Here is a 23,636-nt window from a genome sequence, read left to right on the forward strand (position 1 = left end):
CAGAGAGATCCTGGAGTGCAGCGAGACAGTCACTCTCTTCATCAAAGTCTTGATGGTCTTGCACAGGGTTTCTTGAGAGACAGTCGGCATCTTGGTGTTTTCTTCCACTTTTGTACACTATGGTAATGTCATACTGTTGAAGATGCAGTGCCTACCTGGCGAGTCGTCCTGTTGGTTCCTTAAGACCTGTCAACCAACAGAGTGAATGATGGTCTGTAACAACTGTGAATGGCCTTCCATAGAGATACTGTCAAAATTTGCACGTGGCCCAGATCACAGCAAGACATTCTCTTTCTGTAGTTGAGTAGTTTCTCTCGGCTTTTGTAAGTGTCCTAGAAGCATAGGCGATAACCCTCTCTTTTCCATCAGAAATCTGCACCAGATCAGCACCGGCCCCATACCCACTGGCATCTGTGTGTAGTTCTGTTGGTGCTCTCTCATCATACAGACCAAGTACAGGGTCAGTCGTCAGAGCTTTTTGCAGCACATTGAAAGAATCTTGTTGAGCACCATCCCTGATAAATTTAGCATCGGCTTTTAACAACTCTTGGAGTGGCCTGGCTTTGATACAAAAGTCTTTGATAAAACGACGGTAATAAGAACACAATCCGAGGAAGCTTCTCACATCTCCAATACTTTTAGGAATAGGAAATTCCATTATAGCTCTCACCTTTTCTGGGTCTGGCTGCACATCTTTGTTTGACACAAGGTGCACAAGTATTTTGATTTCTTTTGCTCCAAAGAGACACTTCCTTGGATTAATTTTCAGTCCGGCTTGTTGGAGACACTTAAGAACAGCCCTCAGTCTTTCTATGTGTTCATCAAATGTCTCTGAGAACACTATAATGTCATCTAAATAACAAAGACATGTCGTCCACTTCAGGGACCTTAGAAGATTATCCATAATTTGTTTAAAAGTTGCTGGTGCATTACACAAACCAAACGGCATTGCTTTAAACTCATACATGCCCTCAGGAGTGATGAATGTGGTTTTCTCACGATCAGTGTCATCTACTTCGATTTGCCAGTATCCCGAGTACATGTCCGTGGTTGAGAAAAACTTAGCGCCCCCTCAGACGATCTAGTGTATCGTCAAGTCGTGGAAGAGGGGTGAACGTTCTTTTTAGTTATCTTGTTAAGCTTCCTGTAGTCAACACAAAAGCGCCAACTGCCATCCTTCTTCCCAACGAGAACTACTGGTCACGACCATGGGCTCTGCAAAGACTGATTGACGTCATTCTTCATCATTTTCTCTACCTTGTCGCGAATTACTCAACGTTCCATTGCTGACACAGTGTATGCTCTCTGGCTTATTGGTTGATGGTCTCCAGTGCTAATCTGATGCTTCACTGTCGATTTGTCTGATTTGCTTTTCACCTATGGATTGAAGTGTTCAGAGAACTCTTGAAGAATGGCAAGTAGCTTCTTCTGTTGTTCCTCAGTGAGATCTGGTGAGAGTCGAGCTAGAAGATCTTGTCGCATAGTGGTAGCGTTAATTTCGCCCACAGACTCAGCATGGGAGGTTTCTATGACACTCAGCTGTTCTGCAATTAATGGCTCAGCGTTTGCTATGCACATGTGTCTTGGAAGGATCTGCTGTTCTCGGTGACAGTCAACTATCCACAGTTCACAGAATCCGTTTTGAAACAAGACGACAGAGGCTGGGATGACTAAGTTATTCTTCAGTGGTATGCTTCTCTTGCATTCCACTAGAAGATCCATGGGCTGCTGCATGGCATGACACATGACAGCTACCTTTCTAGCGATGACTGCAGGAATGATCACTTGATCCAGCACACATAGCCTCCTCACACTCGGACGCGCATCTTCCTGTCCACAGCATCTCATCTCATCTAGCATGATCTTAAAGTGACCACAATCTATAACTGCTTGAGAAGCTATCATGAAGTCCTATCCGAGAATGACGTCATGAGTACACTCTTGTAAGACAATGAATTCTAAGGGCTGTGTGTGGCCACTTATACCCACACGAATGACACATCTTCCTGTAGGTTTTACATATTTCCCATTAGCCACCTTCAGCAGAGATGCTTTGTTGTCAACAAATACGGTTTTCTGCAACTGGCGACGGTACGTCTCCGAAATGACTTAATGTGATGCTCCAGAGTCCAGAAAGGCATCGGCTGGTCGGCCATCTGTGAGGATATCAACATAGTTTCCTATTATTTTTGTAGTGATCGACGGTGGAGGATATTTCTCTTCGTCAGCCTCACCTCCAAGGAAGGTCGCACACTTTAGTTTTCCAGGTTGCGGCTGCTGTGTGATTGGCTGGAGCTTCTAAACGTCAGTGGAGACCTAGATCGGTGTGTTAGGGAGTGTCCTCTTCAGCGGCTATCTTGCGGCGATGGTGACCTATGTCGTCCTGCTCCCACATCTTCTTGTTCATCTTCATCGTCCCGGAGTTGGTGTCGGTTAAGATCGGTCTGCTGTCTTCTGGCACGGGCATCATCAAATATCCGCCGCCTTTCTCGACAATAGCGCACCACATGTCCCGGTCGTCCGCAGTGGAAACATACTGGTTGGTTATCCTGGGTCCTCCAGACATCAGTCTTCCTTGGTGCCCAAACAGATTCCTCATGTGGCATTGTAGGAATGTAACTTCGCCTGGGTCTTGACATTTTTAGCGTTTTAAAGGGAAGTGAAGAACGAGAGATTGGGTTCAATGTCTGTTCCACTTCCTCCCTTATTACCTCTTGAAGTGTTTCAGTTTTTTGCTCGCCATGCAATCCTAGTGCCTTCTGAACGTCCTTTCTCACTATCTGATGAAGAACACTTGTGAAATCAGTTGCTTCCTCCATCACAGGCATTGATACGATGTTTGGGAGCCATTCAAACTTCTTGCGTGTAATTCTTTTTTGATGCGTTGTCTCGATATATTGGCACCATTTTATGAAGTCGTCTGCTCTCGAAACCTCCTTCAGGAGTAGGGCTTAATGCATGACCTCAGCAACACCCTTCATGAGATGTGCAGCCTTATCTTCCTCCTTTATTCAAGGATCCACTATTTTACACAGCTCCGGACGTCTTGAAGGTAGGATGCTGTCGTTTCTCCTGGACGCTATGCCCTGCACTTGAATTTATCTTCAGCATTGCACTTTTGTCATTGTGGGTCGCCAAAATACTTGTGCAGTTCCACCTGGAATATTTCTCAGTTGGTCAACTTCTCGTTGTTCTCATACCATTGCTTGGGAGTGCCCTCCATGTAGAAAAATACGTTAGCCAAACATGTTCATATACCTTCAGCCACTTGTTTGGATCTTGGCCATTGTCACCAGAGAACCCGGAAGGATGTCTCATGTGGTGGCACACAGTTGCTGTCATCGTGACATCCTCTTCTTCTTGTGTCTCCGATAGATTGCGATATGTTGAATATGGCTCGAACTTAGGTTTCTTGTCACGTAAATGGCAGCTCTGTCATGGCCTGATAGGAGCCACTGTGTCGTCGATAATGTGCGGTATCACAAGTACCAATTCTCAGCATCTCCACCAGAATAATGCCACATAGAGCAAGGTATAAGTAGATGAATGATGAACACTAACTTCACGTAACGAAGGTTTATTCAGCACTTGCACATACAAGAGCATGGAGCAAACTGCCTCCGGCCAGAACACATACGGTATGCATACAGCAACAGAACATTCCAGTACAATGATGCTTGCCATTTGTGGATACTTCTAGAATGTACTCGAACTGAATATAGAAATTAAAATGTTTCAGTTCAGGTGAGTTTTGAACTCGCGACCCTCCATGCAACAATCCAGTATCATAACTGTTGTGTCTAGCTCCTACAGTCTAGACACAATGAGGTAGCTAGGTGCACGCTAAACTAACGCAGACGGGCTTGAAGTTCTGGAACATGAGACTTATTAATGAATAAGAAGAAAAGTACGTAGATATAGGTTACTTAACTTTTATTCTCTTGTTGGAATACATCTCTCTTGAATATTAGGAAGCTATAAGCACTGATACAAATGGCGCCTTGCTAGGTAGTAGCTATGGACTAAGCTGAAGGCTATTCTATCTGTCTCTCGGCAAATGAGAGGAAGGCGTCGTACTTCTGGTCGCAAGCAATGTCGTCCGTACAACTGGGGCGAGGTCATGTCCGTGTCTTGTGACCTGCCATGTGGTGGCGCTAGGTTTGCGATTACACAGTGGCGACACGCGGGTCCGACATGTACTACAGGACCGCGGCCGATTTAAGTTACCACCTAGCAAGTGTGGTGTCTAGCGGTGACACCACAATAACCACTATACTGTGGTGACTGTGCTACTGGGCTTCTTCTGCGACAATATTTCCATCACGAGTGGGGTTCCTAACTATCTGTTCTAGGTAGTTTTCAGAGAAGGCATTTAGTAAGGTTTTGCAGGATGCCTTATCATGCCCACCACTAAAAGAACTGTAATTTTCCTGTTTAATTGTTGGATGATTAAAGTCTCCACTGATGATTACAGTGTGATTGGGGAACTTATGCACAGGTGAACAGGGGATTCCTCTAAGGTTTCAAGTTACATAAAGAGATTAGTCTGGTGGTTGACAGAAGGATCCAGTTATCATTTTATGCCCACCCCTGGTACTGGTCTTGTCCAAACAATTTCACATGCAGCTTCAGTTCCTATCTCTCCTTTTTAATACACTGTAAAAGGGTGCACTGCTATGATCACTTGACCAATAACAACTCTGGGCCTTATTTGGATCACTAAAGTGTAATTCTCAGGTAAGTCGCATGTAACAACATATTCGTTCTTAATCAAGTTCTCCTTGACTTCGTTTACAGAAGAGTTTTGCTGCTTAACTAAAAAAGAGCATGCAGTATCAATGTGGTCAGTTTTCCAGCAAATAATTCAGTATACTTTAGTGAAGTCTTCTGCATTGTTTCCAAGTTACATCTGTTTACTTAAATCCACTGTTGAAAAGTGATATCTTCAACTATATTATTATCAAATGCATGTTGTAGTATGCATTACAGGGTTTGTATAAAAAGTAATGAGACTGATGTTTTTCTGTTGCGACTGTACTTTGCAGCGCGCACTCGCCTTGGGTGTTGGTGGTGGGGGGATGTCTGGTCAGAAACGTGCGGTGTGCCAGTCGCCTGTGGGCTCTTGTCTCGGCAGCATCGTGCGTTGAGTGGACACGTTGCATCAACCAGAAAAACTGGCAAAAAGATCTACCCTGTCCGCGTTTTATTGAACACTGACCGTTGGATGAGTGTCAGGATGATAGCAGATGACCTCAGACTTGATAAAATGACAATGCACATGATCATTACCAAAGAATTGTCGATGAGGAAGTTCTGTGCCAAGATGGTACCTAAGATTTTGCCAGACGTTCAAAAGCAAGCATGTGTGGACACCTGCTAAGACAATATCCAGAGCCCCTGAAAGCTGATCCGGAATTTTTAGATAGCATTATCACTGGAGATGAAACCTGAGTGTTTCAGTACGACCCAGAGACAAAGCACATCAATGCTGAATGGCACACCACAGCCTCCCCACGTCCAATAAAGGCTCACATGAGCAAATCGAAGGTGAAAGCCATGCTGATTGTGTTTTTCGACATCAGGGGCATGGTTCATGAGGAGTTTGTGCCCCAAAGCCAAACTGTTAACAGCGCTTTCTATTGCGAAGTGCTCAAGAAACTGAAAACCAGGTCCATCACTTGAGGCCAGCCATCGCCGATGATTGGAAGCTGCCGAGTCACACCTGCTTCATGGTGGCCAGTTACCTGGCCAAGAAAGGGATTCCAATGGTTCCTCAGCCCCCCTACAGTCCCGATGTGGCCCTGCCAGACAGGTTTTGTGCCCCAAACTATAAACTTCCCTTAAAGGACACTGTCATGGGACCCTGGAGGAGGTCCAAGCCGCCACAACGAGGGCTTTGAAGACCATCCCGGACTCAGCATTTGCAGCAGGATTTGAAGCTTGGAAATCTCGCATGCAGCGCGTTGTTGACTCTGAAAAGTCATACATTGAAGAGTATTAAGTGGCTGTAGCGATATCTACAATAAATTTTGATTCACAAACTCAGTCTCATTATTTTTTAGACAAACCCTGTGTGCTGGATCACTGTCAGATTACAAATATATTAATAAATTTAAATTTTTAATAGTTCTGATAAAATAATGACTCATTGTAGTCATTACTTTTTAAACATTTTACAGATAAATTTATGAAAAAATAAAATTTATTTACAAGAAATTTATATATATTTCCACTTATATATCTATAAATTTTACAAAAGTGTATTTTTTTAAGTTAAATATGTATATTTGAAATTATATAAAGTGTGAACCTGTGACAGCCTCACTTTCATAGTAAGAGAATCAGTTAATAATAATGCAAAGTGTTGTATATAACTTCCTTAAAAATTTGAAGATGTGCTTTCCATTAAATTAAAAATTTAAATTTTCATTTAAATTTGAAAAAAAAGATTTTAGTCTCAAACCCATATTATGTTGTATATCATAGGAAATCTCAAGGAAAATGCTGCAAAATGACATCTCTCTCTCTCTCTCTCTCTCTCTCTCTCTCTCTCTCTCTCTCTCTCTCTCTCTCTCTCTCTCTCTCTCTCTTTTTTAACTTCAGGTTGCTGAATTTTCAAAATGGTCAATGAATTTTAATAACATTGGCTATTTTTCTTTGCTTGTGTGTAGGTTACCTCTGTGCCAAGTTTCATCAAAGTCTGACATTGAGAGTTAAAATTCATATTAAAATTGGATTGATTTGACATGGAATGTCCCAAGTCTTCACTGCTCAAATACAAGCTGTAAGAATATGTGGTGCTCACCCATGATCATCGTGTAGACATATGTTTAAAGAGGTGGGCATTGTAACTGATGCTTCACAATATACTTTTTCCCTCTCGAAGTTTGTTGTACAAAACCTAATGCATTTGAAAAGGAACAATAATTTTCACGATTTCAATACTAGAAGGAAAAATGGCATTCATTACTCCACATAAAGTTTGTTTTTAGCACAAAGAGGGGTGCACAGTACTGCAACTAAAAGTTTAGAACATTTATCCAGTGATGTAAAATGTCTAACAGACAACAAAGTAAAAAATGAAAACAAACTGAAAAAGTTTCTCCTTGACATTTTGAATATAAGAATTTCTGTTATTGTAATGTGCAAAAGGCGGTGGGTATAAATTACTCACCTACATCAGTAAATCTCATAAATTTTCAGCATGTAGCCATATTTACAGATTAATTTGTGTTGTGAATGTGAAATGGCTCATTCTATATCATTATGATTTATCGTGCAAAATGGTCTATGGGACATGAAACTAACTATCTGTTCGAACCCAAAGACTTACACTGCATCGGCATAGCCATGTTGCAAAATATAGTGTAAATAGGATTACATAGCACATTAATCTCATTATTGTTCTTATAATTTTTTGAGTTTAGCTGTGTTCAATCCTTTTATATGTAATGAAATAGGCCTAAGTTACTAGTATTGTTTCCATATGTGAATTACGCTTCTGTCTCATTTATTATGGCCTCCAGCAGTGTCTCAATACTTCTTTCTTATGTTTTGTGAGAAGGGAATGGAACAGTGTGCTTTCCCACAAGTGATAATTGAATACTGCTGTTTTGCATGTGGAAAATTCAGTGGGTCGGTCAGTAAGTAATTAAAAATTCATTCATTCGATATCGAACATTTCTTTTTCTAAATTTCAGTGTTTGGAATAGCTGTTCATATTAGTTACCTTTGTTGCATATAAGCATATTGAGATTTCACAGGATTAGGACATGTTAGAGAAACATTATACATATTTCACATAAGAAATAGGTGGTTGGTTCCCAGACATGTAAATGCATTAACATTCATAAATTGGCAGTTATATAAATAAGGATTATAATGGATGGAAAAGTTGATAAAAGCCCACTCAGGTGTTACAGGAGGCATTTATCCAGTAGTGGATGTCAAATGGTGGCTGCTGCTGATGCTAATATAAATACTAAAGTGCATTAAATGATTTTTAACTACTGTAGCCAAGCACCATTGATTGATAAAAAATCATAGTGTTTATTTATGCATGTGATGTATAGTTAATATTTTATTTATTTATTCATCCACAGGTCATTTCACAGTGATATAGGATTTATTGTAATATAATGAAAATAAACAACTGAAAACACACACACACACACACACACACACACACACACACACACACACACACAAAGTATCCAAGTGTGTTTATATAACGACAGGACAGGTGGTCTGCCATGGTGTTAACAGATAAGAGTTTTTTCAACTAAGAAACAGATGACCACGAATAAATCCCTCTACCTTCTCTTAAATGGAATTGCATTTGTGGCTTAACTTTTGATGCTTACTGGCAGGTTATTTGAAAATGTCAGTTCCTGAATAAGGGACATATTTCCAAACCAAAAGCATGGCTTCAAATCTTAATGTAGATCGTTCTTATTCTCAGTATACCTGCAAATATTTACCTTTACTTTGACTTCCATTAATAGTATAAATAAAGTTCACATGCATGTGCTGTAATAAGGATTCAGACCAAAGTGGGCCTGTTTGACAGTTCACTTGCGAGAATGTTTCAATTCACTTGTAGTTTATAACTTTGTATGATTGTTTGTTTTCAGGACTCTTTCTCAGAGCTAGATGATTCTGGCGTAAGTAGCGTGGATGAAGCATTCACTCATACAAGCACGCTTTCTGTGGGGCATAAAAGTGCAGAATTAGAATGTACAAGTAGAAACGAAGAGTTAGTGGAATTAGTCAATAAAGGTGTTGAGGCTGAAAGGTGGCTGAAACGAAATGTTCAGAATTGCTGGTGGATCACAGGCAATGTACCAAATGAAGTTCACAGCAAATATCCTTGTGCAAATTTTGCAGAAAGTTGGTGAGTAATTTTCCCAGCATAATTTTCCCTGCTACACATTCTTCAATTGTGACATTTACTGCATCATTACAGTGTAAGGACTGAGAAAATCCAAAGTTCTTGTTCTCATCTAAATAGCTTACAAAAATTCAAAGCAAAGAATGTGTTCAAGTGTCTGGATATTAATGAATATCAATTTTCACAAGTTTCATTTAAAATTTTCTTACAGTTCGTATATTAATTGATAAACATGAAATGAGGAAGTAATGAATATGATACAACCTGTCTGCTTTGACCAGTGATACTGTTGGCAAGGGGTCACTCAACGACTATTGTGACTCTGTGGGAATTTGGGGTCCTGTGAGAACTGTTGTTATTAATGCCCTTAAACATATTTAAAATTTGAAAATATCAGACCACAGTAGGAAAGTAAGAGTTAAAACTACAGAATGCACTATGTATATAAAAACAGAATAAGGTCAGTTTCGTGTCACAATTGTTGACGTCACCAACTATCGGTCAGATGATCGTCTTACAACCTACCCTAGATGATGAGCTACATTATAGGTTAGTCTGTCACCACAACTGTCATTTTCAGAAAATAGTGTCAGCAGTGTCACAACTGGTCAAAGCAGTACAGCAGTGTCATGAACTTTACTAAATGCATGAAATCAAATCCTCTCTAATGACAAAAACAGCCTTCTGTAACTCCAGAAAAAGACATGTAGTTATGTAAGCAGTGGGATATGTAAATTATGTTTTTTATGTATTGTTTATGTGAGTGTTACTGCTATGCATTTCACTAAATGTAAATTTATAAGTAGTTTCTCTTCTAATATTGTCTTCGTGGATTATGATCTCCTATTGCACACTGCAATTAATTTAAGATATCAAATTCTTTGAAACAATAAGTATTCCACTGGCATATTAGAACTCTTAAACATTCAACAAAGTTGTATGTGTTTGATTTTCATATCCAAAGCTATGGTGTTCATTCACCTTTTTGTCCAAGATTTTTCCTGTGACTTACCACTTCCATCTTGCTTTGTAAGGTAAGATAGAGCTGCTATCAACTCAGAGATTAGTTCAAAAACTGCAGTTCTTTACTAGGCATAGTGCCATTGAAGGTGGTATGCCCCTGCATTCGTATGACCTATGAACTGTCTTACTCATCCAGGTACAGGCTGTCCTACAGTTGAACTTGGACCCCAGATCACAGTACAACTTGGCATTTTACCCACACATACACAATTAATTTTTAAGGATAACAAGAGAAAATATAAAATTGCAGAAAATGAAGCAGGCAAAAGGAAATGCAAATGTCTAAAAAATGATATTGATAGGAAGTGCAAAATGGCTAAGCAGTAATGGCTAGAGAACAAATGGAAGCTATACGATATATCACTAAGGGAAAGATAGGTATGCCTACAGGAAAATTAAAGAGGCCTTTGTAGAAAGATAAGCAGCTACATCAATATCAAGAGCTCAGGCGGAAAGCCAGCTGTGAGCAAAGGAGGGAAAGCTGAAAGGTGGAAGGAGTATATAGAGTGCCTACACAAGGGAGATGAACTTGCACACAGTATTACAGAAATGGAGTAGGATGTAGATGAAGAGGAGATGAGAGATGTGATATTGCAAGAACAGTTTGACAGAGCACTGAAAAACCTAACTTGAGACAAGGCCCTGGGAATAGATGATATTCCACGAGACCGACTGTTAGCCTTTGGAGAGCTGGCCATGACAAAACTTCCATCTGGTGTCCAAGATACGAGGCAGATGAATTACCCTCACACTTCAAGAAGAATGTATTAATTATATTCCAAAGAAAGTAGGTGCTGACAGAAGTGAATATTACCAAACTGTAATATGTCATGGTTGCAAAATACTAACATGGTTTGTTTACTGAGAAGTTATGCATTGTCACTGGCTGGGCACAGCTGAGAAGATGCACTGCTTCTGTACTCCCTCAGTCTTACTGCTTCTCCTCTTCCTACTATTCCCCTCAGCTTTGTCACCACTTCTTTCCACTAGCCTAGCAGCTGCTGCTGAGGGGCAGGGAAGTGTAAGGAGTCATTTGTTTGGACCTGATTCTCAGAGAATGGAAAAAAAAACTAATAGAAGCTGACCTTGGTGAAGATCAGTTTGAATATTAGAGAAATGTGTGCAGACATGAATCAATACTTACCCTAGGACTTAACCTTAGAAGAGAGGTTAAGGAAAGGCTAACCTACATTTACAGCATTTGTAGATTGAGAGAAAGCTTTTGACAATGTTGACTGGAATGTTCTCTTTGAAATTCTGTAGGTAGCAGGGGTAAAATACAGGGAGTGAAAGGCTATTTACAACTTGTAGAGAAACCCAACAGCAGTTACAACAGTTGAGGGGCATGATTGAGGAGGGAGTGAGATAGGCTAAAACCCTATCCTCGATGTTATTCAACCTGTACATTGAGCATGCAGTATAGGAAACCAAAATTTGGAGAAGGAATTAAAATTCAGGGAGAAGAAATAGAAACTTTGAGGTTTGCTGTTGATATTGTGAATCTATCAGAGACACCAAAGGACTTGGAACAGCAGTTGAATTAAATGAACAGTGTCGTGGAAGGTGAGTATAAGATAAAGGATAATGGATTGTAGTTGAATTAAATCAGGTGATGCTGAGGGAATTAGATTAGGAAAGAAGGCACTTACAATAGTATATGAATTTTGTTATTTAGGCTGTAAAATAACTGATGATGACCAAAGTAGAGAGGATATAAAATGTAGACCGGCAATGATAAGAACAGCATTTCTGGAGGAAAGAAATTTGTTAACATCAAATATAGCTTTTAGTGTTAAACTCTTTTCTGAAAGTATTTGTATGGATTGTATCCATGTATGGAACTGAAACATGGGTGATAAACACAGGATTGCCACAAGTTCTGGAAATCAGGGAATTTCAGATGTGTCGGGGAAATATCAAGGAAATTTGACAAAAAAGCACTGGTAAAATCTTGTTTTTGTCTCCGTAGATGACATGGTTTGTTTACTGAGATGTTACGCGTTGTCACTGGCTGGGCACAGCTGAGAACATGCACTGCTTCTGTACTCCCTCAGTCTTACTGCTTCTCCTCTTCCTACTATTCCCCTCAGCTTTGTCACCACTTCTTTCCACTAGCCTATCAGCTGCTGCTGAGGGGCAGGGAAGTGTAAGGAGTCATTTGTTTGGACCTGATTCTCAGAGATTGTTGATGCAGCGGCCAGAGATGGCAGGCATGTGTGCATGAGTTGTGTCCGAGTGATTTTTGTGTGTGTGTGTGTGTGTGTGTGTGTGTGTGTGTGTGTGTGTGTGCTCTTGTTTTATGACAAAAGCTGTGGCCAAAAATTTAGTTGCGCGAGTGTCTTTCTATGTGCAAGCCTGTGGCTCAGCGATCATCTTCACGGTGAGTTGCTACCATCCTCATTAGCATTGATTCTCAGAGTATTTGTCCAAGTTATCTTTTGCGTGGATTGATCACCGTGCTCTCATTTCATCGACATGGTGTCTGTAAAATATGAATAGCTGGCCACATGAGTGGATTTCCGCGAAGGGCCAAAACAGCAGACGATTTCTGCTGGTATCTCTAATGGATCGGGCCTGCTATTCTGAAGCCTGTCATTTCCCACTAACAATCAGGCTGTGCCCATTGGACCTAACCTCACTGTTCTGCCCGCAGGAGTCTGTCTGTGATGGCATAATGTGGCGGATTTTCATGGTTTATCCATGGACCAAGGACCGAGGTACTCCTTGGCAGGCCAGAGGCCATGGGTGATGGATTTCAGGAATTGAGTCTGTCTAACCACAAGTATGTTATACAGTGCGGCTTTTTATAGACATTATGTTCACTGTAGTACATTTTGGCCCTTGGAAAGTAGATTATACACGGTGGTCCATTGATAGTGACTGGGCCAAATATCTCACGAAATAAGCATCAAATGAAAAAACTACAAAGAACGACACTCGTCTAGCTTGAAGGGGGAAACCTGATGGCGCAGTGGTTGGCCCGCTAGATGGTGCTGCCATAGGTCAAATGGATATCAACTGCATTTTTTTAAATAGTAGCCCCCATTTTTTGTTACATATTTGTGTAATACGTAAAGAAATGGAATGTTTTAGTTGGACCACTTTTTTCGCTTTGTGACAGATGGCGCTGTAATAGTCACAAACGTATAAGTACATGGTATCACCTAACATTCTGCCAGTGCGTACGGTATTCGCTTCGTGATACATTACCAGTGTTAAAATGGACTGTTCACCAGTTGCGGAAAAGGTCTATATTGTGTTGATGTATGGCTATTACGATCAAACGCCCAATGTGCGTGTGCTATATATGCTGCTCGGTATCCTGGAAGACATCATCCAAGTGTCCGGACCGTTCGCCAGATAGTTACGTTATTTAAGGAAACAGGAAGTGTTCAGCCACATGTGAAACATCAACCACACGACCTGCAACAAATGATGATGCCCAAATAGGTGTTTTAGCTGCTGTCGCGGCTATTCCGCACGTGAGTAGCAGACAAATTGCACGAGAATCGGGAATCTCAAAAACATCGGTGTTGAGAATGCTACATAAACATTGATTGCACCTGCACCATATTTCTATGCACCAGGAATTGCATGGCAACGACTTTGAACGTCGTGTACAGTTCCGCCACTTTGCACAATAGAAATTATCGGACGATGACAGATTTTATGCACACGTTCTATTCAGCAACAAAGCATCATTCACCAACAGCGGTAACGTAAACCAGCATAATATGCACTACTGGGCAACAGAAAATCCACGATGGCTGCAAGAAGTGGAACATCAGCGACCTTGGCGGATTAATGTATGGTGCGGCATTATGGGAGGAAGGATAATTGGCCCCCATTTTATCGATGGCAATCTAAATGGTGCCATGTATGCTGATTTCCTATGAAATGTTCTACCGGTGTTACTACAAGATGTTTCACTACATGACAGAATGGCGATTTACCTCCAACATGATGGATGGCCGGCACATACCTCAATTTCTTTCTGTGGGGGAAGTTGAAGGATATTTGCTATCGTGATCCACCGACAATGCCTGACAATGTGAGTCAGTGCATTGTCAATGCATGTGCGAACATTATGGAAGGCAAACTACTTGCTATTGAGAGGAATGTCGTTACACGTATTGCCAAATGCATTGCGGTTGACGGGCATAATTTTGAGCATTTATTGCATTAGTGTGGTATTTACAGATGATCACGCTGTAACAGCATGCATTCTCAGAAATGATAAGTTCACAAAGGTACATGTATCACATTGGAACAACGGAAATATAATGTTCAAACATACCTACATTCTGTATTTTAATTTAAAAAACCTACCTGTTACCAACTGTTCGTCTAAAATTGTGAGCTATATGTTTGTGACTGTTACAGTGCCATCTATCACAAAGTGAAAAAAGTGGTCCAACTAAAACAATGTTGTTGTTGTTATTGTTGTTGTTGTTGTTGTTGTTGTGGTGGTGGTGGTGGTGGTGGTGGTGGTGGTCTTCAGTCCTGAGACTGGTTTGATGCAGCTTTCCATGCTACTCTATCCTGTGCAAGCTTCTTCATCTCCCAGTACTTACTGCAACCTACATCCTTCTGAATCTGCTTAGTGTATTCATCTCTTGGTCTCCCTCTATGGTTTTTACCCTCCACGCTGCCCTCCAATGCTAAATTTGTGATCCCCTGATGCCTCAGAACATGTCCTACCAACCGGTCCCTCCTTCTTGTCAAGTTGTGCCACAAACTCCTCTTCTCCCCAATTTTATTCAATACCTCCTCATTAGTTGTGTGATCTACCCATCTAATCTTCAGCATTCTTCCGTAGCACCACATCTCCAAAGCTTCTATTCTCTTCTAGTCCAAACTATTTATCGTCCATGTTTCACTTCCATACATGGCTACACTCCATACAAATACTTTCAGAAATGACTTCCTGACACTTAAATCTATACTCGATGTTAGTAAATTACTCTTCTTCAGAAACGCTTTCCTTGCCATTGACAGTCTACATTTTATATCCTCTCTACTTCGACCATCATCAGTTACTTTGCTCCCCAAATAGCAAAACTCCTTTACTACTTTAAGTGTCTCATTTCCTAATCTAATTCCCTCAGCATCACCCGACTTAATTCGACTACATTCCATTATCCTTGTTTTGCTTTTGTTGATGTTCATCTTATACCCTCCTTTCAAGACACTGTCCATTTCGTTCAACTGCTCTTCCAAGTCCTTTGCTGTCTCTGACAGAATTACAATGTCATCGGCGAACTTCAAAGTTTTTATTTCTTCTCCATGGGTTTTAATACCTACTCTGAACTTTTCTTTTGTTTCCTTTACTGCTTACTCAATATACAGACTGAATAACATCAGGGATAGGCTACAACCCAGTCTCACTCCCTTCCCAACCACTGCTTCCCTTTCATGTCCCTCGACTGTTACAACTGCCATCTGCTTTCTGTACAAATTGTAAATAGCATTTTGCTCCCTGTATTTTACCTCTGCCACCTTCAGAATTTGAAAGAGAGTATTCCAATCAACATTGTCAAAAGCTTTCTCTAAGTCTACAAATGCAGAAACGTAGGTTTGCCTTTCCTTAATCTTTCTTCTAAGATAAGTCGTAAGGTCAGTATTGCCTCACGTGTTCCAACATTTCTATGGAATCCAAACTGATCTTCCCCGAGGTCAGCTTCTATCAGTTTCTCCATTCATCTGTAAAGAATTCGCGTTAGTATTTTGCAGCCGTGACTTAGTAAACTGATAGTTTGGTAATTTTCACATCTGTCAGCACCTGCTTTCTTTGGGATTGGAATTATTATAATTCTTCTTGAAGTCTGAGGGTATTTCGCCTGTCTCATACATCTTGCTCACCAGATGGTAGAGTTTTATCAGGACTGGCTCTCCCAAGGCTGTCAGTAGTTCTAATGGAATGTTGTCTACTCCGGGGGCCTAGTTTCGACTCAGGTCTTTCAGTGCTCCGTCAAATTCTTCGTGCAGTATCATATCTTCCATTTCCGTAATATTGTCCTCAACTACATCGCCCTTGTATAGATCCTCTATATACTCCTTTCACCTTTCTGCTTTCCCTTCTTTGCTTAGAACTGGGTTTCCATCTGAGCTCTTGATATTCATACAAGTGGTTCTCTTTTCTCCAAAGGTCTCTTTAATTTTCCTGTAGGCAGTATCTATCTTACCCCTAGTGAGATAAGCCTCCACATCCTTACATTTGTCCTCTATCCATTCCTGCTTAGCCATTTTGCACTTCCTGTCAATCTCATTTTTGAGACGTTTGTATTCCTTTTTGCCTGCTTCACTTACTACATTTTTATATTGTCTCCTTTCATCAATTAAATTCAATATTTCTTCTGTTGCCCAAGGGTTTCTACTAGCCCTCGTCTTTTTACCTATTCGATCCTCTGCTGCCTTCACTATTTCATCCCTCAAAGCTACCCATTCTTCTTCTACTGTATTTCTTTCCCTCATTCCTGTCAATTGGTCCCTTATGCTCTCCCTGAAACTCTCTACAACCTCTGGTTCTTTCAGTTTATCCAGGTCCCATCTCCTTAAATTCCCAACTTTTTGCAGTTTCTTCAGTTTTAATCTACAGTTCATAACCAATAGATTGTGGTCAGAGCCCACATTTGCCACTGGAAATGTCTTTCAATTTAAAACCAGGTTCCTAAAGCTCTGTCTTACCGTTATATAATCTATCTGATACCTTTTAGTATCTCCAGGGTTCTTCCATGTATACAACCTTCTTTCATGATTCTTAAACCAAGTGTTAGCTGTGATTAAGTTATGCTCTGTGCAAAATTCTACCAGGCAGCTTGCACTTTCATTTCTTAGCCCCAATCCATATTCACCTACTATGTTTCCTTCTCTCCCTTTTCCTACTTTTGAATTCCAGTCACCCATGACTATTAAATTTTCGTCTCCATTCACTACCTGAATAATTTCTTTCATCTCCTCATGTATTTCATCAATTTCTTCATCATCTGCAGAGCTAGTTGGCATATAAACTTGTACTACTGTAGTAGGTCTATCTTGGCCACAATAATGCGTTCACTATGCTATTTGTAGTAGCTGACCTGTACTCCTATTTTTTATTCATTATTAAACCTACTCCTGCTTTACCCCTATTTGATTTTGTATTTATAACCCTGTATTCACCTGACCAAAAGTCTTGTTCCTTCTGCCACCGAACTTCACTAATTCCCACTACATCTAACTTTAACCTATCTATTTCCCTTTTTAAATTTTCTAACCTACCTGCCCGATTAAGGGATCTGACATTCCACGCTCCGATCCGTAGTACGCCAGTTTTCTTTCTGCTGATAACAACATCCTCTTGAGTAATCCCCGCTCGGAGATCCAAATGGGGGACTATTTTACCTCCAGAATATTTTGCCCAAGAGGACGCCATCATCATTTAATCGTACAGTAAAGCTGCATGCACTTGGGAAAAATTATGGCTGTAGTTACCCCTTGCTTTCAGCCGTTCGCAGTACCAGAACAGCAAGGCCATTTTGGTTAGTTTTACAAGGCCAGATCAGTCAATCATCCAGACTGTTGCCCCTGCAACTACTAAAAAGGCTGCAGCCACTCTTCAGGAACCACACGTTTGTCTGGCCTCTCAACAGATACCCCTCCGTTGTGGTTGCACCTACGGTACGGCTGTCTGTATCGTTGAGGCACGCAAGCCTCCCCACCAACGGCAAGGTCCATGGTTCATAGGGGGAGGACTAAAACAATAATATTTCTTTATGTACTATATGAATGTGTAATAAAAATGGGGTTTCCTATTTAAAAAAAAAAAACGTAGTTGATATCCGTTTGACCTATGGCAGCGCCATCTGGTTTCCCCCTTCAAGCTAGACAAGTTTCGTTCTTTGTAGTTTTTTCGTTTATGCTTATTTCGTGAGATATTTGGCCTGGTCGTGATCAACGGATCACCCTGTATATTAGAAAGTATGATAGTAGACATAACACAGTGGATAATAACAGACAATGGTGAACATAATAGAACCAGCATTTTATTGGCTGTCACCTATAGTTTTTGTTTACACAACTCTGTGCCTTACACATTTCTTTCAAGAGGCCTACTTTTTTTGAAATTATTGAAGGTATTTTAAATGTCTTGCAACTCCAAGGAAATGCGTATTTTTGTCACCAGATGTATTTAGTTTTATTTAAATAAAACAACAGGGTTTTAATGAAACACATATGCCATTTGGCTTGCTTTCTCCATCTAAAAACAGTTCATTACAAAAGATGTTGATTTTAGTACATAAGATTTTGTTCACGTGGGGGAGAAATACAGAAGTCATTACATTTTTTCATCAATTTATGTCTTTAATTACCCCTGAGATCTCAAAATTTGTCAGGGAAAATGCTAAAACTTGTCAGAAATCGGGGAAATATCAGGGAATTTCACTTGTGGCAACCCTGAAACAGTTTAGACTAGAAGAGAATAGAAGTTTTTGAAATGTGGTGGTGCAGAAGAATGCTGATGATTAGATGGGTGATCACATGACTAATGAGGTGGTACTGAATAGAATTGGTGAGAAAAAAAAGTGGTACAATGTGGCTAGGAGGAGTAAATTGATTGGTATAATTGGTGTATGCAATATGAGAGAGACCTTTTCAGCTGTTGTACCTTTAAAAATAGTAGCTTCAGTGACAATATTTTGCATAATTTTATCTGCAAATAGGTAGGATTGCAAAGTTAGTAATAAACACAACTTTCCTGTTTTTGTTAAACCAAGCTGTCAGAAAGGAAACAAAATGGCACATTGTTATGTACACAGTTTTTTTGTAAAATTATACATAAGGGATGGGGAATCAGAACACATACCATATTTTACAGACTATAACTATCAGACGCACCTTAATTTTTAAGCAGTTGTTTAAAAAATAACATTTTTCCATTTTTGTTTTGGATTGCAAGGGTAGACTTAAAAGATTCGTAGTTTATAAAACTGAATTAATGTTTAAAATCCCCAAAAAATTGTCATCTGAACTACTACTTCCTCCTCCTCCTCCTCTTTAGCATCATCATTGTCGTCATCATAAATAAGATGGTCTTCACCGCCATAAAGAGCTTTACTAAAGCTGCCATTCTTGGAAGATTTGACAATGTCTTCTCTCACTCTAGACCATGATTGTCTTATCCACTGAAACACTTGTCTGATTGTAGGCCATTTTAGAGCTCCCTATCATGCTGGGTTTCATCCATCATCTACTTGTTCCATTCCTCTCTCATATATACTTGAAATGGTTTATTTATCGAGACATCAAGAGGTTGCAATTGTGGAATAAGTTGCCACACAATAACAGCAAGCTCTGTATTTCCCTGTCTGTTTCTCTTTCACAGAATTTTTCAAATGAGTACTAAAGTGATCTAGCACAAGAAGAGAATCTTCTTCAGTGAAGCATCTTTCCTTCTCTCATACACTCTGTTAATCCGTAATTTCTTACCAGCCTTGTCAATCCAACCCTTACCATGTACACGAACACCACCACCTGGTGGGGAAGGTTTCGGCATTGTTTTGCACTTGAAAATGATCATTGGATTAAGTTCAGTACCGTCAGCACAACATGCAAGGGCAACATGTTTTTCATGTCCAATTGTTTTTATAGTTACAGTTTTAGTTCCTTCCATGGCAACAGTTCTGTTACTGGGCACATCAAATGTCAGAGGAGTTTTGTCCATATTCACTACCTGGCTTAGTACCACACTGCTTTTCTTTCGATGTTGAAAAATAAACTGATAGAAAGGTAATATTTTCCCTTCATACCTTGTGGAATTTTCTGAGATTCTTTGGTTTCACTTACAGGTTAAGTCCGTGGATGCTTTATAAACCTGTAGCACCAGCCAACTCCACCCTTAAAATCTGTCGAGTTTCACTATAGTGCTAGCTTAAGAACGTGTATTAGAATCATTTTTGTGTTATTTTCAATGCTATTTTGATGGTGTCCTTGAATCCATTTCAATGTCATCTTCTAGTTTTGGCCATTTTTTCTTTCAGTCCCCTACCTGCACATTTAGTCTTCCTCATTTTTTTCAGTTCTTATTTAGTAGTGCACCAATAGCAGATATTTTTTTTTTTTTGGGAGGGGGGGGGGGGACCGAAATGCTGCTCAGCTGCTCAGTTTCTGTGTTCCTCTGCATATGCTATTACTTTCAATTTATAGCCTGCATCATATGAATACCATTTATTTATTTTTTTTCCATTACGAAACTAGCTACTTACAAAAACGTTGTACTGTTACCAGTAACACAATTAAAGTTTTCTGGCACAGTAGATGGCAATGAAACCTCATAGGCTAGACAGTGTCCTGGATTTGTGGTGGCAGAGTGGGAGGGATACAGTGTTAGCAAACATGTGAATCCTTGCAACTCATGTTTGTCGCATTGGTGCACTGCTACTGCCAGTTGAATCCAATATTGCCTGATAGAGATAAGTTTCCCGCGACATATAGTATATGACCATTTTTAAGATTGGCAGGAATTTTGAATCAAACATTGGACATTTTTATATTAATTTCAAGTATAAGACACACCTAAATTTTGGAGGCAATTTTTTGAAGAAAAAAAAATAAGACTATGTCCACCCGAATGTTTATTAGCGTCTTTTGTAAAAATTTGAAGTAATTGTTCAAGAACTTTTCAAGATTTTTGGTAACAATATCAGACGACAACTTGTCTTTATGAAGTAGTATAGATGAACAAAAAACAAAGTTCCCAGTTCTTTTCACCAACGACTCAACCCAACACAGTTTGCCCCCTGCAGGTCCAGGGCTTAGAATAGGCGCGAGGTATTCCAGCCTGTTGGAGTCTCACACGTTTCGGCCCTATAAGTTCAGGTCCCATTTTCTGGTTTGACCTGCCACTTTCTGAATTCTACCAAAGTGCGTGCCATATGGGGAAGGATGCCTTATGTGGTGCACGAGCTATCCATAGTACTCTTAGATTTGGTCTCCTAAGCCTCTTCATCTCATGGTTTTGCATCTGCACCTGCAATTCAACTATTTGGGCAAGGACACTTTCTGGGGTATGTCGTCCTCTACCGTTGTCTCCTGTCCTCTTTTGCCCCCATGACAATATTGGATTTCTCTGTGCCCAATATCCAGCATGGTAGCCAGTCCATTGTGGTAGGACCATCATGTACCCATTTGGTGGTAGCCCCCTGACAACACAGGGATCACACATGCCAGGTGGCCTTTGCTGTGGCTGGGTGGCGCTGTGGGGAGAGCCCCTGATCAAAGTGGGTGGCATCAAGGCGGATGACCTGCAATGATCTGGAGTAAGTCATCTTTTGCTGGGGACCGAATGGTCTCAGCAGTCTCTAAGAAAGGAAAGGTAGATTTCCATGCTACCTGGTATGACCCTAAATCGTTCCCCTCCCTAGCAACACCTTGGGAGGAACGTAGAGCTTCAGAGAGACCGGATCCGTATTCGCCATGTTACTTAGTGTGCAGCAGAATTGTTGGGTACTCCTTTCTGGAAACGAAGCCTACGTTTTTTGTTGAGCACCTTGACGATAAGTTTGGGGAAATGACAGTACTGTCCAAAATGCGCAATGGGTCAGTTTTGATTCAGATGGCATCCCCAATCCAGTCGCGTGCGTTGCTCGCCTGTTAAAAGCTGGGTGATAATCCTGGTTTGGTCACTCCCTACAAAAGCCTCAATATGGTCCAGGGAATTATTTTTCATTGCAACCTCCTGTTACTGTCAGATGATGAGCTACATGCCAATTTAGAATGGTGGGGTATTCATTTCCTTCAGTGTGTTTACAGGGGCTCATGAGACAATAGGGTTGCCACCGGTGCCTTCATCATGGCCTTTGAGTGTGATTCATTGCCTGAAAGGGTCAAGGTGATGGTGTACCGCTGTGATGTCAAACCGTATGTCCCTCCCCCTATGCGGTGCTGTAAATGTCGGAAATTAGGGCCCATGTCCTCCCGGTGCCCTTCCAGCGTCACATGTAGAGACTGCGGACATTCATTACATCCGAATACTCCCATGTGCACCTCCTCCCACCTTTGTGAACTGTGGTCAGCATCACTGCCCAGTACTCCAAAACGAACTCAAAATTATGGAGTGCAAGACCCTGGACAGGCTGTCTTATTGCTAGGCTAAGCTTAAATATGAAAGATTTAACCCTGTTCCTAAGCGATCTTCTTATGCTGCCGCCATGATCACATCGCCATCGATGACTCTGTTACACCCATCTCAAGTTACTCCAGTGGACCCTCAGGGCCACCCATCTTCCCCCCCCCCCCCCTCCAGTTGGCTGGGTGCATGTCGTCTACTGATGCTGATGCTCCTAATGCTTCTACTTTGGGAGCATCATCCCCCAATATGGCAGGGACATCCCTCCCACCAGCTGGAGAAGCAGAGGCCTCCCCTGGCTCCTCTTCCACGGGAGGGGACTCTACCTTCCTCCCCCCCCCCCTGCCCCGCCCCGCCGCCGCCAATGGTCCAGTGAACACCAGTCAGTGGTTGAAAGAACCACTGGCTGCTGGTTGAAGGGCTTCAAGGTCTTCCTCTGTCCCTGAAGCTAATTCCGAGAAGCCCTCCTAGCAAGCGCGTAAGGAGCGGCGAGAGGGCAAAATTTCAAAGAAGTAATCCACTAAGAAATGGGAGCCTCCAGTGCCCCCTACACCATCTCTCCTCCACGGTGCTGCGTCCGAGGAAGAGGTGGAGATTCTGCCATCCCTTGAGGATCTAGACCTTGCCGACGCCTCGGATGCCATGGTACTGGATGCGAAAACTCGCCCAGTGGCTACGGTTGATGCTGAGGCCTAATTTGTCTTCTTGGTCACTCCATACCACCCCAACGACAGAAGGAGTTATTCTCCAGTGGAACTATGGCGGTTTCTTCCGCCACCTGGCTGAATTAGGTCAACTTTTAAGTAGTATCCCAGCTTTTTGCATTGTCCTTCAAGAGACCTGGTTTCCCGCACCGCTGACCTCCGCCCTTCGTGGCTATCAAGGTAACTACAAAAACTGTCCTGCCTATGACAGACTCTCAGGTGGAGTGTGTATTTTCGTCCTTACCTCTGTCTATAGCAAACCTGTGCCCCTTCAAATAGCTTTAGAAGCTGTGGCTGTCAGGGTAGGACTACACAGGAAATTACCATCTGTAACATCTACCTCCCTCCAGATGGTGAAGCACTACCCCACGTTTTGACTGCATTCACTTCGCAACTCCCCCCACCTTTTCTCCTTCTGGGTGATTTTAATGCCCATAACCCTTTGTGAGGTGGAGCCAAGTTAAACGACCTTGGCAGAGATGTTGAAGAGCTACTTACTCGCTTCAAACTTTGTCTCCTCAATACAGGTGCCCTCACACATTTCAGTGTGGCACATGGCACATATTTGGCCATTGATCTCTCGGTTTGCAGTCATGGCCTACTTCCATCTATCCACTGGAGAGCACATGATGACTTGTGTGATAGTGACCACTTCACTGTCTTCTTGTCATATCCCCAGCGTCATGCCAGATGGACTTTATCCAAAGCAAATTGGGAAGCTTTCACTGATGCTGTCAACGTTGATTCTACCCCAGATGGCGTCATAAATTTCGTGGTTGAGCAGGTCACTGCAACAATAGTTTCTGCAATGGAAAACACAATCCCTTGTTCCTTAGGGTGCCCCCAGTGAAAGACAGTACCTTTGTGCTCGCCGGAAATTGCTGAGGCCATTAAAGAGTGCAAGCAGGCTATA

At 41.3% G+C, this 23,636-nt stretch overlaps 1 protein-coding gene across 1 annotated transcript in view; it reads left to right on the forward strand.

Moving 5' to 3' along the window:
* The window catches only part of LOC126237479 (gamma-tubulin complex component 5), a 134,789-nt gene that overhangs the window by 11,168 nt on the left and 99,985 nt on the right, over positions 1–23,636 (forward strand). The window contains exon 4 of the mRNA XM_049947622.1: positions 8,634–8,893. Within this exon, the coding sequence (XP_049803579.1) occupies positions 8,634–8,893 (260 nt within the window). The remainder of the gene's footprint in view (positions 1–8,633; positions 8,894–23,636) is intronic.

The sequence above is a fragment of the Schistocerca nitens genome, chromosome 2, assembly GCF_023898315.1.
Source record: "Schistocerca nitens isolate TAMUIC-IGC-003100 chromosome 2, iqSchNite1.1, whole genome shotgun sequence".
NCBI classification, from domain to species: Eukaryota; Metazoa; Arthropoda; class Insecta; order Orthoptera; family Acrididae; genus Schistocerca; species Schistocerca nitens.